This window comes from Brachycentrus maculatus, unplaced genomic scaffold (genome assembly GCF_059751285.1).
Source record: "Brachycentrus maculatus isolate JH-2025_06_01 unplaced genomic scaffold, ASM5975128v1 h1tg000136l, whole genome shotgun sequence".
In the NCBI taxonomy this organism is placed as follows: Eukaryota; Metazoa; Arthropoda; class Insecta; order Trichoptera; family Brachycentridae; genus Brachycentrus; species Brachycentrus maculatus.
The window spans coordinates 1,281,593-1,298,500 of NW_028280889.1; the positions used below are offsets into that span (position 1 = coordinate 1,281,593).

The 16,908-nt window shown below is 35.8% G+C and overlaps 1 protein-coding gene across 1 annotated transcript in view; it reads left to right on the forward strand.

Moving 5' to 3' along the window:
• Dpp10 (Dipeptidyl peptidase 10) overlaps positions 1-15,475 on the forward strand; it is a 154,506-nt gene extending 139,031 nt beyond the window's left edge. The window contains exons 9-16 of the mRNA XM_088260492.1: positions 8,541-8,776; positions 10,124-10,392; positions 10,776-10,945; positions 11,764-11,906; positions 12,613-12,807; positions 13,349-13,506; positions 14,087-14,298; positions 15,039-15,475. Of these exons, the coding sequence (XP_088116618.1) occupies positions 8,541-8,776; positions 10,124-10,392; positions 10,776-10,945; positions 11,764-11,906; positions 12,613-12,807; positions 13,349-13,506; positions 14,087-14,298; positions 15,039-15,182 (1,527 nt within the window). The 3' untranslated portion in view covers positions 15,183-15,475. The remainder of the gene's footprint in view (positions 1-8,540; positions 8,777-10,123; positions 10,393-10,775; positions 10,946-11,763; positions 11,907-12,612; positions 12,808-13,348; positions 13,507-14,086; positions 14,299-15,038) is intronic.
• The last annotated feature ends 1,433 nt before the right edge of the window (positions 15,476-16,908 follow it).

Sequence of the window (16,908 nt, forward strand, 5' to 3'; positions counted from 1 at the left end):
TTAAAGCTTTAAGCCTGAATAAAATACTTGCTATTAAACTTAAATTTGTCACGTTGGTGGTCCCGTGGTTAGTGTCGCGGACTCTTAAGTCAGAGTTTCTCGGTTCTAATCTAGTCACTAGTACGTAACAATTTTTTTTATTTATTAATTTGGCGTTTAATTTGTAGAACTCCATTTTAATTTATTTATTAATTTTTAAATCAAACACAGATTTTTTGAGTCTGCTTTGTTGTATTTTGTTCTTAAAACAAACACATAAAAATTTATATTGTGACAATTGTTTCGCCTAGTTATGGCATTTTCAAACGAATGTCGATTTTTTTAATGTGTTTTTTTAAACAATGAAATACAACTTATTAGACTCATAAAACTTGTGTTTGATTTAACAATTAATACATAAAATAAAATAAAAACATATTTTTGTTAATTTTTGGAGTTAACAAGTTCTGAAATTGTCGCACTCATTTGGAAAATAAATTTAGAATATACAAAGGAAACGGCGGACCGTGGATTAGAGGGAGTATAATGTTTCTCTGATTCTTTTTGTTTGCCTTTTTTCCTGAAAAATGATTTTTGCTCAAAAGATAATATTCTGGCGATTAACTTGAATGATAACGTTAAAAAATGAGAATTAAAAGATCATTTTTCATCCAAATTTATTCTTATCTTAATTCAATTTTGCTTTATGTAAAGTTCGAGTTGCGTGATCCCGTAATTATAATTGCAAACCCTACAAGAACACATTTTTAATTTGGTTATATTATCGCTTACGTTTACATTGTAATGAAAATTAAGTGGAGAGATGAAAATTAACATTTTTCAATTTTCTTTCTGTGTTCCTGAAATTTTATAAACTTCTTCAAAAAACCCTTATCCACACCCCAATGGTGCATAGGGCACTGCATCATGTAAACGCAGTATTGTCTTCACCATTAACGCATGAAGAAACGGTGATCAGCCCTCCGCTTCAGGTACCAGCCCAGGGTAGTATGGAATAAATACTAGAGTGAAAAAATCACTTATATTTATTTGACCCCTCCCCCCAGGGAATCGAACCCGGGACCTCCAGAACGGTAGCTGAGCGTGCTGATCATTACATTATGAAGGCGCGGTTTATTTATAATCTAGTGTTCAAAAAAATACTTAAAAGACCTTGCAAATTTATTTTCAAATACGAGAATATTTATTTTATTATTAACCTCTCAATTTCCATGTAATTTAACCAATTGCGTTTTACCAAAAACCTTATTTTTCGGAGTTGGCAAAAGATGGATGAAAGTAGACTAAATGCAGTCGGAATGTGTTCTAATAGATGAACGTGCTGCAAGACATTGTACGATAGATTCGAATGGTGATAAAAGTAAAAAATGCGAGGTTGACAAAAGCATTATCGATAAAATTAAGAAAGGTGTGTTGAGATGATTTGGACATGTGAATCGAATGTGTGGAGAAAGAATGGTAAAATAAATTTATAAGTCGAATGTTGTTGGTAATAGAAGCAGAGAAAGGGACGGAAAGACAGAATAGAACGCCAACCGATCTGTCTTTGCACACATTCTTCGCTTCTTCCACATTCATGCATCTTCTCATACATTCACGCCGATTATCCGACTCCTATCTACACTTTCAAGTATTTGAAATATCGCTCACTCCTTTCAACAACGTCAAATATCAAAAAACTTGATTTTTCAGGAGATCGTTTTTAAAGTTTAAAAATATAATAAAATGTTTTGAAAATAAATATCAAGCCACTTATTTAACTTTTTACTGTGCAACAGATCTTTTTAGGTAAAACCTGAATGTTTTTTCTCCATTTGAAAAATATTTAGTAAATTTAAAAAAATAATTGAACAATACCTTTTCCTTAAAATGCAAAAACAACACTTTCTGCCCTTAGCGGGTAAACATTAAGTTTAAATATGCCGCTTTTTTGGGATAAAGTACATTTTCTGGGCATTACGAAAACGTGCACAACTGAATTGATGATTTTTTTTTATATATAACGTTGTTGAAAGGAGAGAGCGATATGTGATAATGTCAAGTTTTCTGAGTGGTCTAAGGGATACAAATAAGGAACATCTGCTAGAATGATCCTTGCATCGCTTAAAAACGTAGGTTTTTTTCTAAATCATGAATTTACTAAGACAAACCGAACATTACAAACCTGGCGTTTACTACAATATAATAGATTTTGAGGAAAGAGTTGATATATTGTATTGTCAGCCTCCGTATTGTAATGGTTAGCGTGTTTAGCTACCGTGCTGGAGGTCCCAGGTTCGATTCCCAGGGGAGGGGGTGAAAACAAATAAGAGTGAGTAATTCCATATTACCCTGGACAGGTAGGTACTGGTGAGTGAAGCGGAGGGCTGATCACCTTCCTTTCATGTCTTGACGATCAAGATAATAATGCGTTTATGAGATACAGTGCCCTATGCACCATTGGGTTCGGATGAGGGTTAGAAGAAGAATGAAGCTCGTTTTTAAATTTGGACGGAAACTATTGCTGTCCAAATTTAAAAACAAGCTTGGCTCCTTGTAAAATATATTATGCAGGCAGGTATCCGTATTGTATAATATTTTATCTCGCGTTGCTTCTTCTAGGCTCCGTGCGAGAATAAGTGAATAAGGAATGTCCTCTCATCTCGCTGCGATCCTGGCATTTCAATAATGTAAAAGACGAATTCCTCCCTCAGGGCGGCTGGCCCGAGAGGAGATGGCACTTTTATGTACTGTATTTATTCATAAAACATTACATCGTACCTTTTCTACAGGCAACTTTTTACCGTACAAATATGCGAATACAAATATATTGTCTGAAGCTGTAACAGAATTCGGAATGAAAAGGGTTTCCTCAGTGTAATTTTTCTGTTTACTACATACCGCTTCTTCTTCGTCTTCTTCCTGGCTACATCCCAACTTGTCGTCTTTGTAGACTGCTGGGGTCAGCTCTCCTCGACCTCAGGTTGTAGGTCCTTCTGTCATGGACAACGTCACCTAGGCCATGTCTTCGAACCATATTCTAGAACCGAAATTTTGGTCATATATATATATATATATATATATATATATATATATATATATATATATATATATATATATATATATATATATATATATATATATATATATGTATATATATATACATATATATATATATATATATATATATATATATATATATATATATATATATATATATATGTATATATATATATATATACATATATATATATATATATATATATATATATATATATATATATATATATATATATATATATATATATATATATATATATATATATATATATATATATATAGAAATAAATATTATGTAAGATAATACGATCATCTACTTAGAATTTCAGGAAATTAAACTAACTGTAAAAGAAAATTTCAAAGATATTTTTTCAAAGTAATTTAAGTAATATCGTTTGAGGGGATTAATAAAACAACTTGTGTGCTTAAGAACAAGAGCGGAAGCTCTTCCGAAAACGAAATATCTAATTTCCTGTCTATCATTAAAATAAAATAAAGTATCCTGAGTCAATAATAATTATACAAGCAATTCTTGTTTAAAAAAATTGTTTTTATTTATTTAAGAAAAAAAAGATGTGCAGATCTTAAAAAGGAAATTTTCACGTTTTTTTCATTGGCAAATAAAATAATTTAATAAAAATCAAAAGGCAATTGGTAATATTGTTGAAATCCGGAGAGAAAAATGGAGATTTAAACGATTAAACTACTTTAAAAACATTTTTTGACACATCAACATAGATGAAGAAGAATATGGAAGTCTGTTTATTTACAGGCTTATTACCTGTCATAGCTTGATTAAGTGAGCACTTGACACTCGTGTAATATTCACCAATTCTACCTTCGATTGTCAACCACTGTACTAAAAATTTTGGTAAGTATTTACACAGAACGTATTTTTGTTTTGATTCCAAGAATAACGAACAATTTGTCATGTCATCAAGTACGACGTCATTAGTTGTTTCGACCGCAAAAATCAAAATCACTTAACTACCGGTTTCGAGACATACCCTTTTTTACAATACATTTTTAATTTTAAAAGATGTTTGTAAGAATTGTCTTAGTTTATTTTAAATCTTTACCTATTTTTGGCATTTAATTTCTACTTTTATGATGATTGCTTAAGACATACGTTATGGACATATCGCTCACTCCTTTCAAGAACGTCATAAATCAAAAATCGTCAATTTTCAGTTGTCCATGTTTTCGAATGCCCAGAAAATGTACTATATCCCAGCAAAAGAGGCATATTTTTAACTTAATATTTACCCGCTACAGGGCAGAAAGTGTTGTTTTTACATTTTGAATAAAATGTATTGTTTAATTGTTTTTTAAATATACTAAATATTTTTCAAATGGAGAAAAAAACCTTCAGGTTTTACCTAAAAAGATCTGTTGCATAATAAAAAGTTCAATAAGTGGCTTGATACTTATTTTTAATACATTGCATTATATTTTTAAACTTTAATTACGTTCTCCTGAAAAATCAAGTTTTTTGATTTATGACGTTCTTGAAAGGAGTGAGCGATATATTTACTGCATCATATTTATTTTTCAAATCATTACTAGTGATAAAAATTTGGCCAGCCCTGATGTAGAGTATTCCTCAAACGCTTTCGTGATTTCCTTTCAAAGTAGCGGAAGAAAAACATAAAGCAGAATTAAGCAACGATTGGAAAAACCGTTTTTATCTCGACTTCGATAAATCTCCTACGGAAATGTTTCTTCATAAAATCTCTAATGGATTTTGAGTCGAGTATCCATCGATCTATAATTAATATCGCTATTTTTCTTAATTTTCCACTCTCGGTACATTCAAGTGAGGGAAACTTTCCTGTCATTAATTATTTCCTTGGGTTTGATAAATGAATAACGTTCTCCGAATGTTATGGCGAATTACGGAGTCAATATGATGGCGTTTTGTTGCATATTCGCTTCGTCATCTCAAAACTATATTATGTAGTTTCTGTCCATATCTTTGAGACAGACAAATTGAAGAGAAAAATAAGATTTATTTACACAATCTAACTAACTAACCATCGCGCCGCTTAGTGAAATTCTAGTGATTCAATCACAATGCTTCGAAATTGGATTATATATATATATATATATATATATATATATATATATATATATATATATATATATATATATATATATATATATATATATATATATATATATATATATATATATATACATCCAAGAATTTGAGTAGTGCGGTTGTCGATCATGGGTGGAAATAGTGAATGTTACACGTGTGTAAAGTGATTAGTCATTAGTCCCGTAAATGCTCAGACTTCCATATTCTTCTTCATCTTTGTTGAGATTTCAACAAATAATATGAAAAATAACTCCTATAATTCGAGATTATCCAGATTTGTGAACAAGTATTTGCACACACTCAAAATGTTGAAATGATGTTTATTCATAACAGGATGTTTTAATCTGTTTTACATCTTACCGGATTTTTTGCTCGTTATATCCTAAGTTCATTAAATACAGGTCCGTTATATCGAGGTTTTACTGTAATATTTTCATTTATTAAGATAGTGATATAATCCTTTAGCTGTCACCCAAACTGACAGTAAGTGTTAATTTATTACATGTTGCGGTATAGTAAAATTGTTGTTGCTTGTCATTAAATTTGTCAATACTCGTTTATCGCACACCCTCTGACGGGAGAAATTTGAGATAAGGGAGTAGACATTTCCTATCTCGAAATGCTTCCAAACAACCCAGAGACATTATATTCGCTACAAGTATATTCCGCTTACATTGAATGACGTATTAAGGCTATAAGTATGTGGCCGCATTTTCCCCTTCCTCGAGATGTAATATTATTTATTTGTCAGACGGTAAAAGCTTAATTTATAAAGGAAAAACAACTTGGAAAGAATTAAGCTGTATAAAGGAAACGAGGAATTAAGAAGGGGAATGATGACTATCTACATAAACATTATAAGGGTGAGATCTCACGGATAAATTCACTACGCGACTGGCTGCACGCGAAGCCAGACGTATTTAAAAAAAAATACATATTGAAATTAGATTTTTTAAAGAATAGTGGTATTTACTAAGTAAAACTTAAATTAATAATGATATATTTTAATATATTTAGACTAAATCAAAAATACACGAATCGTTCTCATAATTGACAAACACGAAACGTTATTTGATTTTTCCTCTTCTCAAATACAAAAAGCACTTTTATAGCGTTAAAATCACTTTGAAACGGGGAAACAGCTTCCGGCGTGCTCGTTTTATCGAGTGATTTCAGACATTTAAAGCATATTTCACGGTAAATAAACGTACATTCAAGGGCTGTTTTCCTTCCTCTTTTCTTCCTCCTTTCCTTCTCTCTTCCAAAACGATAAATAAATATTTACGCGGTGTTTTTTAATTAATCTTACGGTGAAGGAGGGTTTAAAACATGCGTCAAGCTTCTATCTGATCAAATACGAAATTCCCATCAAGCTGACATCGCGTCGTCATATTGAAAGTATGCTGATTTATTGAGCCACTAAGCTCAATGAAAAGCTTCTTTTTACCTCACTAATAGATGTCTCTAGCTCTAGTGATTCAAGAACAATGTTTCAAAATTGGTTCATATATAATATATACAACTTCCAAGAATTTGAGTAGTGTGGTTGTCAATAATGGTTAGAATTGGTGAATGTTACACGTGTGATCACTTAAACCAGCCTATGACGGTCGTGGTAATATTTTGTTGTTGGGAGTTTTTTTGTTTTTGTTTTTAGCAGTGGTTTTGTGGGGTATTTCTGTGTTAGGAAGGATTTGTTTGCAAATGGAAAGTATGTATATTTATCATATTATTTTTTGACATCTCATCAAATACGAAGAAGAATATGAAGACGGTCGTCAGCCCCGTAAATGCCCAGACTTCCATATTCTTCTTCATCTTTGATGAGATGTAAAAAATAATATGAAAGTATGCGTTTGCTTGGATTTTTATGTCATTTAAAAATATTGGATGTTAAATTATATTGATTTTAAATTTATATTTTACTTGGTAAATAATTACATTTCTTAAAATCTATTGTGACTCGTGCTTCGATGTATTTCACATCATTTTCAAACACCGTATGTGAAGCTTAGTCGTAATTTCTAAGTTTCTTTTATTTTTATTAATGTGAACATAGACAATAAGGGGGGTGGGTGTAGTCATTGTCATATTATCAATTATGCGTTTAATATTATTTTTATTTTAAAGAATTTTTATTGTTGCAGTTTATGACTTTTCGGATTCATATTTTTAAAGATTACTACATTCTATTATATTATATTATATATTATATTAAATTATTATCAAAAGAGTTCGATATTATTTTTAATCATAATTCATGTTCTCGAATTTTATGGAAGTCATACCAGAATTACCTGATGCGCGGTATCTAAGTCATTTTATTTTAAGAAATAGTGGGTTTTCCCATGTAAAAGTAAAATTAAAAATGGACAGATATAACTACAAAGTGACTAATAAATCAACGAAATTATATCGAGTTTGCGACTGTTTTTGAAATCATTACTTAGAAACAAGAAGGTTTAAATCACGAGGAACTTCTTCACTCGGACCCGTATGGTTTTCCTCCCCCCAGGTAATATTTACTCGAGCAAACGTAAATAGGTACCTACTGGATTAAAATGGCTGGTACCTACACTTAATAGGTAGTTATCGTTCGTTCGTAAAACTTAATGGAGCTTACTTGCGCTAATGATCTGTTATTTAGGCAAGTTAGTGTTCCGGGTGATTATTTTTGTTTAGTAAACATCAAATATTCACACAATTAAGTTTTGCTTAACGATGGTGTACGTTGTAATAATATGTCACAGACATATCCGATTATAATAATAACAGATTCTGACATAAATACTCACAAACAGACAAACTTCACTCCCAAATAAACTGGTAGATGTTGCATGTTATATTAGACGTAATATGTACGAGGAGAGGTTGGAAAATTCTCTCCATGACAAGAAAATTAACGAATTTTAATAAATCCACTGAATAAATAAGATTTAAGTTTTGTACCTACATTTCTTGGTGGAACTGCATTTTATAGAATAAAATAACAACTATTATTAGTTTTTTCCAACTTTAATTTTATTTGAGCAGTCACCGGGTTTCGTCGGAACCGACATCATCAGACTGGCGTTGTCGGATACGACGAAACCCGGTTGCTGGTCAAATAAAATTAATGTGGAAAAAACTACATGGCTGTTATTTTATTATATTTTATCATAAATGTATCATCTGACATTTCTTTTGAAATGACTACCGGAATTTTACCATCCGGGAGTCCAGTTTTGAAAAATGAAAGCGACTGCGACAGTTAACGGTGATCGAATCCGAAGAAAGATGGACAAAAGCACAAGTCAATCCAAGTCAATCATAGTTTTATCACACTAACTGAAGTGCCGGACTGTGAAATTCCGTGTGGCGCTGTTAGAGTCCCTACACACTGTCTATGCGCGTGTTGCAGTCGCAGCGCGCGTCGGGCGACGGGCGCGGCTGGGCCGAGGCGCCGGCGGCGCCGCTGTTCGCGGCGGACGGCGCGGCCTACGCGGTGACGGGCGCCGTGCGCGACGGGCCGGCGGGCCACTACCGGCACGTGCTGCACGCGGCCGGCCCGGCGCCCGCGCGCCGCCTGCTGCCGCTCACGCACGGCCGCTTCGAGGTGGCGCGCCTGCTGGCCTGGGACCACGACACGGACATGATGTGAGTCTACTCTAACCTCCCTCTAGCTTCTTGTAACGTTTTCATCCTTAACTTCTAAAGGAAATTGTTTGAAAGCTGTCCCACCGCATGCCCAGATCTGATACAGAAGCATCTAGGCTTCCTGACAGATCTGATCTTGCTAAGAATTTTTTTTTAACTAAGTTGCGAAATTTATTGAAATTGTGAAACAATTTAAAATTGTATCCCGATTTTACTTTGAATTTACATTTAAAAGCTTTCAATATACCTGTCACTGCCTCTAAATAAATACAAGATTCTAAGTCCATCACCAAATTTTCTAGAAGTACCCCAGTGTAGGCAGTGAAAGGGGTTAGTGTTTAGTTCAATTAGTCAGCTAGATCCGATTCTAACTCGACGTTGGCCGGTACACAGACGCCCACAAACCCGACCAGCACAGCAGACAGACACGGAACAGTGCAAAGACATTTACAGAGAAATGTACGGTGAAATTTATATTGTTTCACATTTTCAATAAATTTCACAACTAAGTTTTAAAAAAATTGCTTAGCAAGAGCAGATCTGTGTAAACTGTGTACCTTCGAGTTAAGCTTAGACTATGATATTCTCTGCGTTAATCTAACCATGATGTTTGTGTGAAAGCACTAAAATAAAAAGTATATAAGCTGGTTCATTAATATGTTTAATCCTAGTGCATAATTAACCTCGGCTCGTAACGCATGTTTGTGCTGAAACCTTTAGTACATGTTGGTCTTCGGGTCGACCAAAAATCGCATGTGTTAAACATTTTGTGTAGTTTAAGGGTGAAGACTGACCGGAGCATTTCGTCGTAACGTAACATGTTACGATGCGAGCATTCAGGCAGTCAGTACAGCGAGCCGAGCGCTCCATCCATAGTTTCGGATGCTCGCTGATGCTCGCCGCGAGCAATGTTCCGACGTTGTGTTACGACGAAATGCTCCAGTCAGTAAGTGTGTAAATGGTGCTATGGTGGTGAAGGGTGGTATTGATTGCATGCTGTGTTAGTGATTGTCCTGACGAAGAGACGGGTACGTCTCGAAACCGTTAGACATAACAATCTCGGTGAGTGGTTGTACAATAATATTTTTAACATTTTTGTAAAAAAAATAATTAAAATAAAATCATTTGATTGTATTGAATTCTCCTTCCTGCTAAATCTATTATTTTTTATCACACCCTTTTTTTAAATCTCTGAATATTTTTTAATAGTTTTATAACATAAATGTGGAATTGTTTAATTGGCTCTATTTTTAACGTAACTATTTTTTGTTAATGTAATGTAATGTTTATTATTGTTAATGTAACTATTGTATATTATATCATTTTTTAATTAAAATAAAATTCCAGCTACTACCTGGGCATCCCGGAGGGCCGGCCGAGCGAGCTGCACCTGTACAGGGTGGCGGCGTCGCCCGCGCGGGCCGGCGCGCCCCCCAAGGCTCCGCAGTGCCTGACGTGCGGCTCCGCGGGCGCGACCCCCAGCGCTCCGCCGCCGCCGCGCACGCGCTGGGACGGCGACGCGGCCGACCGGGACAAGGACGAGTGGGACGCGGAGGAGGAGGAGCAGCCCACGGAGCCGCCGGCCGTCCCGAAGAAGAAGAAGGAGAAGCAACCTGGTAAGAGAAACGGAATCTGGTAATGGAATAAAAAAAAGATCTGTTTTCAATTGGTCTGGGTGTTCGTGATATATTTTTCACATTTATCTTCCCTATCCTTACTATCTTACCTGCAGATAAGCCTCAAATGTAGAGGCTTTGTAGGTTATTACTTTAAAAAAGGAGTTGATGTGATTAAAAAAAGGCGTCGTTGATTATCCACAGACCCATATATTAAGGTAGGTACCTTTTTATTTACATAGAAATAACTAATTCATTTCATGTGTACACAAAAAATAATTTAAAAATATATATATTTTTTAATTGTATGGCTTTTCAATCCATTATTCGTCATATCTTAGTCAATATACTAAAATATAATGTGATTACTTCCTTACCCGCAGAGTCTTGGGGCCCGCAGCCTTGCCTGTATCACAACGCGTGGTTCAGCCCCACGGCGGCGTACTACGTGCTGGAGTGCCTCGGGCCCGGCGTGCCGAGGGCGGAGCTCCGGGCCGCGAGACATCCCATCCCTAAACTGGTCATGCACCTGCAGAACAACACAGAACTCCAGGTTGGTATTATGTAGCCTTGCTACAATGAACAGTGTCCAGGATTGCGATTACAGTTTAATGGAATCGCAACAACAGATCTTAATGAGCAAAACGAAAAAGAGAGAAAGGGTACTTATATGTTGGTGACATTATATGTTCTTAGTTCAGAACAAAAACAAAAAAACCTTAATTAAAACTATAGTTTGGAGCATACTGATGTATTGAAGCAAAATATGGACTGTCGGGTAGGCAGAACAGGGTGATTGGAGGCGTTTGAGATGGTAGAAGTGCATGTTGGGGATCCATTGGTCTGAACATGTAAGGAACAACGATGTTTTATACAGGGCTAGGGAGTCTAGATGCTTACTAAACAAAGTAACACAACAGTGAGCCAGATGGATAGGATATAAGACACTCAGGCCTGCTTTTTACGATTGTGGAAGGCATTTGCGAAGGCACGAGCTATGGAGAAAGACCCCGCTTGATCTACATGGACCAAATTATCTCCGAAAGCGCTGTAGCGGCTACCCGACACTGAGTTGAAAAGACAGGTGGAGACTGATCATGAAAGAAGAAAACTAATCATCACACAGATTGTAACTCACCAATAAAAAGTTCAGAGTACAGGCTCTTTCTTGGTGGAGGTTGTCGGGAAAGATGCAGGAATGCGTTAAGGAAGATTCACCATGGTCTCTATTCTAAGTCATAACGAGCGGACGTAAAATAAGAATTTAGTGCTATTTTAACAAGAAAGGACACCTTTTTCATCTGTGTATCCTCATCCAATTTTTTTTTAATTGTTTTTTTCCTTAATAAGTCTATGACTTCCTGTTTCTAGGAGCGAGTGGCTGGAATAGCCCTGCCAGTGACTCGCACGTTCCCAGTACAAGTGTCCGGCGGACATCGGGCACAAGTGCGATTGCTCCTTCCACCTGGACTAAGAGAGGATGAGATCACACGATATCCACTCGTCCTTCACGTGTAAGTTTTTAATAAGCATTTTTAATAAGTCAAAAGTCAAAAATTTCAGAAGATGGTTTCGACCTTGTGAAAGCAGCCGTGTTTAAAAAACTGGTAAAAAGTTGAAAAATTAAAAAATGGGAAATCAAAAATTATAAGTATAAAAACATTAAATATTCGAAAAAATCAATGAAATTATTGAACATGATAATTAATACTAACTGTTTTCTTATAAAACTCCTAACAACTTTCGCTTATACAATGAGAGCTAAAAAAAACTATGTATATAAAAATATATTATTTTTAGAAATAATATATCAATATGATCCACAAAGTTAATGCTTTCAATATTCAAAACATATATATAAAAAACTCAAAAATGATTCAAATTATACAACATTCTCTCTATACGGATAGAAATTATAATAATGAGTGAATATTTTTAGTTAAAGTTCATCATAATTCAATGAAAATAATTAAATAGCTGGTTGATACTTTAATATATTCTTTCTTTACCGAAGACATATTAATGGTAAAAGAAACGTCCATGATCAAGTCATTTATGGTCAGGTTTTGGGCTATTTTTCTCTCTGAATACCCCCTGTTCAACACTGCTTATTGAAATGAGGGAATATCGTCCACTGACGATGGTGCTGGCGTGGCGCAGGTTAATGGTTTTGCATTAAGTGGGGCAATATCCACTGACAATGGTGCTGGCATGGCGCAGGTACGGCGGTCCGGGCAGCCAGCTGGTGACGCAGCGCTGGCGCGTGGACTGGCCCGCCTGGCTGGCGGCCTCGCGGGGCTGCGTGGTGGCGCAGGTAGACGGCAGGGGCACGGCGGGCCAGGGCTACCGGCTGCTGCACGAGGTCTACCAGCGCCTCGGCACCGTCGAGGTGGCCGACCAGCTGGAAGTCACAGAGTGAGCAACCCTTTCAATTATACCATCACCAACTTAGTTTTCAAAAAAAGTTAAAAATTGCTTCGCAAGAGAAAGTCTGCCAAGAAGCCTAGATGCTTCTGTATCAAATCTGGGAATGCAGTGGGACAGCTTTCAATATACCATTACCAACTTATTATCAATCACAATGACAGGCGTCATGGTGTAGTTGGGTAGACAGCGAAACTGACGTCACGGGTTCGATTCCCGTCAGTTGCAAAATATTTTTTTAATCAGTCTGGGTCTTTGTGGTGTATTTTTCACATTTATTTAAATTTAATATTGATACACATTATCCTACAGAGACTGCTGAATCAATTAATGAAATTCATATTCCATTCATTTGTAAATAGTTACAAATCGAGTAAAAAATCATTTTCAATGATCGAAAACTGAAAAATCGGTTTCGATTTAAGCTGGTTTGGAAACCTGATATATAATTATGTCTCATACTAAAGGATGACGATTAAACCAGCCACAAAAACCTCGAAATTGTTTATAAATCTGTTCATTATTCCCCAAGGTACCTTCGAGACTCCCTGCACTTCGTAGACAAGCGTCGTGTGGCCGTGTGGGGCTGGTCGTACGGGGGCTTCGTGGCAGCCCTGGCGCTCGCCAGCCCCCTTGCTGTCTTCCACTGTGGGATCTCTGTAGCCCCCGTCACCAATTGGAGACTCTATGGTAAGACTTTCATGCATTATTCACCTCTTTCCATTTGACTGAGGGTGGCGACTGTTGAACTTGAGAAAACCATTGCTTGTGAACAAGTTTTTTTTTAAATTTTAGATGGGAGTTGCGTTTATTATTTACCTTACAGATTATATACAAGGTTTATAGATCATTAAGTAGATTTTTGTTTCTTCTAGCTAGAAAAAATTGTTTTATTTTAGTCAATGTATTCATTTTGTATTATTTATTGATTCGGCATTAACTTTGTGGAATGACATGTAGATTTTTTATTTTTTTATTTAACACTTGTAATAAACCACTTAATGAGTTTTATTTTGTTATACATGACTAGTTTCAAAAACTAATAAATGTTTTCATATACAGGTGAAAATTAAAACTAACAAGCAAAATATATCTAGGGGAATATATTGTATGTAGAGGTTGATAGGGTAATAAATAGTGGGGAGGGGAGTTGAGGGGTGGGACTTTTTGTAAAAGGAAACATAGACGTAATGGTGACGTATTTTGAAACAACATATTATTAATTAAAAAAATAATGATAAATATTCACTTTATGTTATTGCATGACTAGATTCCGCGTACACGGAGCGCTACATGGGCCTGCCCAACGCGACAGGCAACTACCGGGGGTACGCGGAGGCGGACGTCACGAAGCAGGCGGACAACTTGAAGGACAAGCTGTTCTACCTGGTGCACGGAGCTGCCGACGACAACGTGCACCTGCAGCAGAGCCTGCTGCTGGCGCGGGCCCTCGCCAACAAGGGGGCCATCTTCAGGCAGCAGGTGTATACGCTATGCAGAGAGGCTTGAGTTACCTAGCGTCCAAGTAACTCTGAATATCTAGCTACGGCTTTTGTAACATCGCAACCTAACCTAACCTTACCTACGGTAATGTCCAAGTGACTCTACTAAGTGAAATCTACTAAGCTTATGCTACACCGCTTATCGTGGTCCTGCTTAGGCTTAGTCCGCCTCCGGGGTGTAATGGTTAGCGTGTTTGTAGGTCCCGGGTTCGATTCCCAGGAGGAGGTGGTGAAAAAAATATTAGTGGTTTTAAACTCTAATATTTATTTAACAATACCCTGGACTGGTCTCTGAAGCGCAGGAGTCAAACTGCTATTATACAATTCGAACAACTACTTTATAACGTTTTGCCGCACATTAGTCTGAGGGAAAGCATTTTGACTGCATTCAGCTTACTTTCTTCCTTCTTTTGCCAACTATATATATAAAATGAATCTTAAAAATCATTTTATATCTTGAGTAAATGTGAATGCTAATTTTTGACAGTTTAACATGGATGAAGAAGAATATGAAAGTCTGGGTATTTACACGACTTACGAACTCTCATAGGCTGGTTAAGCCTATGACATATTTTCTTCATCATCTATTTCGAAATGAGAGAAGTGGAGTAACCCAGATAATTTGGACTCACTCAAAATGTTGTGAAGTAGATTTTTTAGTCATTATTACTTTCCTTATCTTATAGACATATTTTAATATAAATGTTTGATCATCTTCAGGTGTACCCAGATGAAGGTCACAGCCTCTCCGGAGTGAAGAAGCACCTGTACCGCTCCATGGCTGCCTTTCTTGAGGATTGCTTCCGGAAGCAAGTTCCACCAGAGTCCAAGGCTGGACTCAGAAACGGAGGAGGATCTGAATAGAAACTCTAGCTTACTGAATACAACTCTTCCACAAGTATTTGTTAATAATAATGTTGATTCAAGAGTTCGAGATGATTCCCGGTGATAGAGAATTTGGCAGTATGAATCAGTATTAAGTTGCACACTTGTAACTAAGCCACTAAACTTATTATAATGGATTTTATCCAATTTTGGTTGATTCTCTGGTACATAAACATTTGGGTTATTGAAAATGCATGTAGCAATCTCTGAGTTGCATAATTTCGACATATTTTACATTTTTTAAATCTCAACATATGTTAGATGAGTATGGAAGTCTGGGTAACGACCTGTCCATAGGCTGGTTGAATGATCACTATAATATTCACAATTCTATCCATGCTTGACAACCACCCTATTCAAATCTTGGAAGTCATACTAACTAACTAACCATCACGCCGCTTCCCCGCAGGGGTAGGCAGAGAGAATAGAGCGCCACACCACTCTGTCCTTGCAAACATTCTTCGCCTCTTCCATGTTCATGCATCTCCTCGTACATACCCGCCGAAGTCATACATATACTCGTATATACATATATGAACATCACAATATTGACCTATGACTAAAATTTAACTAGTGTGGTTGTCAATCATGGGTAGAATGGTGAATGTGACTCGTGTGTAAAGTGATTAACCAGCCTATGACACGGTTGTAAGCCCTGTAAATACCCAGACTTATACCCATATTCTACATCTAATGTTTTTATAGACACTGTCTTTCACATGCTAGTTCTCGGCATCATCTATGGCTTAACTTTTGGAAGTCATACATAAAAAATGAATCTCATGAAGTTCCTGATTGACGACACAACAGCCATCTATCATTGGATTCAGAAAGCTTTTCATTTAACCAGCTTCTGACAAATTGTAAACCCTGGAAATATCCACATTTCCATATTCTTCCTTATCTATGTTGAGATGTCAAAAATGTAAAATTAAGTGGAGAAACCCAGATTTGTAAACAAGTGGTTTGAACACACTCAAAATGTTGGCATATTTTCTTGGAAGATCCAATACATATTTTAAAATTAACCCGACATGTTGGATAATTCAAATCGGATCTTCAAAGAAACCAATTAGATTTGAAACAATTTGGAATATTTCAAGTGTACCTTTGTTGTATCTATAAAGCAGCAAATAAATTGTTAGATTGAGATTGTCTACTTTGTCTGGCTTTCTTAGCAGAACTGCATTTTACGAGTATTACAGTAAAGTAAACTCTTAAAACTGTTTCGTCACTTAATTATTTTTAATAAACATTTTAAAATATTTTTATGGTATGTAACTACCAAGGTTCTTATGCATTGGAAATAATTTGAGTTTAATCCTGGTGAAGGCTTCAACGGGCTTCTCTAAAGGACTTAAATACTTGTGAAATAGCTAACCATTGTTTAAGATACTTGTATATTAATTGTCAATACTTAAAATAGACAGTATCCTGACAGTATTGAAAACGCTTTACCAATGAATAAATACGTTTTTGATAGTTAAAATCTATATAAGTATGTAAAATATACTTTGTTCCAAATTCATGTTATTATTTCATGTAAATAGGTTCAGTAGATAATCCACAAGAAATTCCTGTAAAAAATGTATGAAGTCAATCTCTTAGAACAGTATTTCTCAAAGTGGGCGATAACGCCCCCTTGTGAGCGTCCTAGAAGACTTTTACAGGGCATAAGAAGCCCAAAGAGACAGATAGAAGTGCT